Source organism: Terrapene carolina, unplaced genomic scaffold (assembly GCF_002925995.2).
Source record: "Terrapene carolina triunguis isolate 2854851 unplaced genomic scaffold, T_m_triunguis-2.0 Scaffold85, whole genome shotgun sequence".
Taxonomy (NCBI): Eukaryota; Metazoa; Chordata; order Testudines; family Emydidae; genus Terrapene; species Terrapene triunguis.
The window spans coordinates 39660479-39663192 of NW_020664436.1; the positions used below are offsets into that span (position 1 = coordinate 39660479).

Sequence of the window (2714 nt, forward strand, 5' to 3'; positions counted from 1 at the left end):
TAGCTCAGGATGCAGGGAGGGGGTGGCTGGGGGCTGTGTGCAGGCAGTGGGGTAGCTCAGGGTGTAGGGAGAGGGGTATTAGGGGCTGTGTGCTGGGAGGGCTCCTCTGCAGTCCCTGTTCCCGGAGGGGTCTGCCAGCCACAGAGCCGGGTCTCCTAACCAGCTGCCTCTGTGGGAGCAAAGGGGGCTGGGAGCTGAGGAGCAACGTCAATCTGGGGCACCAGCAGGAGACAAGGCAATGCTGCCGCTGCCTGCTCCATGACACCAGCCAGAGCAGCAGCTAGCCCGCACTGCCCAGCTCCGGCTTCCCGCCTCCGACCTGACCAGGGGGCCGGAAGAGGAGATGGGGAGGGGTGTGGAGCTGCCTGCCCGGGACTGTCGTGACCTTTCGGTGCAATTGGGAGTGAGGGGCAATGCCCTCCAAGTCCCCAACTCTGCCTATGGGCTCAGGACTTCTGCCCCACAGGAAGCACCAGAGCTCGGCGTTCCAGGATTCAGCCCCCCACCTCCCGGCTTCAGCCCCCCGGATGGCACCAGGGATCGGGGCTTCAGTCCCACGCCTCCCAGCTTCAGCCCTGTGGGGGGTGTTGGTTCAGGGCTTCAGTCACGGGGCCCCGCAGCCCCCTTGAAAGGGCTTGCAGACCCCCAGGGGGCCACGGACCCGATTGAGAACTGCTACACTAAAATACAATAAATACACTCAGCTATATCTCTGGCTTGCAAAAAACATTCCCACAAATGGAAATAACGTATGTTGTTACTTTTTGTTTCTCAAGCTTCAAATCATCTCGCATCACATCTCCAGACACCAACTCCCCATCCAGACGCATCAATTGATCCTGGAGTGTCTCAAATTGTTTTTCTGCTTTCCTGGCCTTTTGCAGAGCCTCCTGGTGCAATCTGGTCTGATTCTCCAGCTGCTCAGTCAGTTTAGCTATTTGGGCTTCAAGCTGGGACACCATCTGGGAAGCAAGAAAACCAACAAGACAGAGACTGAGTTTAACTTGACATGTACATGTTAGAGGCACAAGAAAGACGCATCCCCAAGCTAACAAACAGTGGAAGATTTCCTACTTCTAAATAATTAATTTTTTAAAAAGGAAGGAAACAAAATGTGGGATAACTATCAGAAAAAATATTGTATGCAGTATTTTTGTATGCAGTTGGTCCCAGGAAATTAGAGAGACAAGTTGGGTGAAGTAATATATTTTATTGGACCAACTTCTCTTGGTGAGAGAGACAAGCTTTCGAGCTTACAGAGCTCTTCAAAAAAAAAAAAATGATAGAAGCTGCTGGGGGAAAAAAAATGTTGCAGTGAGTCACTGCCCACTGAATCAGAAATGGAGAACACCACAAAGACCCTATTATCTATGCCTACACTGCCAATTCATTTGAAGTAGCTAACTCTTTTGTAAATGTTAATCTAGACACTCCATGATCATTCCAGAACACCCATTCACAATTTACCCTAAATTTCATCCTAGGCCATGATACAAAAACTTTTCTGTCCTGAAATGTGGAGTGTCTAGATTAACTCAAGTTAGCTAACATCTTTGTAATTGTTAATTAGTAATCAATCAATTTCAATTAAAATAGGGCCACAAACTCCAGACTGCATATACTCTGGAAAAAAGAAACATTTTAGAAAGATTGACTAATACATTTTAATTAAGTGGGTTTTACAAACATGTTACCCCCTAGTGTAGATCGTGTTAAAAAAAAATTAAAATGTGTTCGCTTGTCCTGGTCAACATTAGAGAGCGTAGGGTTCACCAGGAACAACTGATAAGTTTTTAAAACATGTCTCCACGTAGTGTTAATGTGCTTTTAAGCACCACTTAATTAAAATGTGTTTGCTAAACACATTTTTTCTAATGTGGATAAGAACTAAACCTCACAATATAAACCAAAAATCGTTTAGCTGTTCTCTATTAACTTTACAACACTTATGTGATTCGCTAACCAATAAACTCAATGGAATGGAATTAAAAAAATGAATTAATAACTGGAAATAGCAACAAGATGGCTAATTACAATGCTGCCAAATGTTAAATTACTTGGCCATATTCAAAAGGTTGTTTTTTTCCCCGTCATTTTATTTTCCTGTAGTTATTTGGTTTGCATTGCATGTTCATTTTTAATTCCACCCTCAGATACTCATCCAACAGTCCCTTCATTTCTAGCATCTGTTGGCCTCATGTTTACAAACTGGCCTGATTCCTGATTTACACACACAAAACTGCCATTAATTTCAGTGACACTTATCAAAACGTAAGGGCTGCAGCCTTGGGTTAGTGTTAAATAAAATGGCATAATTGAACCAGGACCAAAAAGGCTTTAGGGAAATATTATTGATTGCACACTGAGCGGAATGACCCACCAACAACAAAATACAACCCAAAGAGAAAAAAACAAAATCGACAAAATTATTTTCTATTGTATGTCACTAAAGGGCAACTCTAGCCCTCATTAGATCGGAGGAGAAACTGGTGTCAGGGGAGGAAGACTCCTCCATCAGGCTACAGAAGTTCTGCAGCTGATTTACCTGGTTCACCTTTGGCAGAGAACAGAAGAAATGCACATAGCTTCAGATCGACCCAGCCCCATCCTCTTTTTCTCCTGTACAATACCATCCGGGAGGCTGCTTGCACACAGCAGGGTTCTGCAACACACACACACACACACACACACACACACACACACACACACACACA

General features: G+C 44.9%; 1 protein-coding gene across 1 annotated transcript in view; it reads right to left on the reverse strand.

Moving 5' to 3' along the window:
- CCDC170 (coiled-coil domain containing 170) overlaps nt 1-2714 on the reverse strand; it is an 83682-nt gene that overhangs the window by 34917 nt on the left and 46051 nt on the right. The window contains exon 9 of the mRNA XM_024200413.3: nt 762-962. Within this exon, the coding sequence (XP_024056181.1) occupies nt 762-962 (201 nt within the window). The remainder of the gene's footprint in view (nt 1-761; nt 963-2714) is intronic.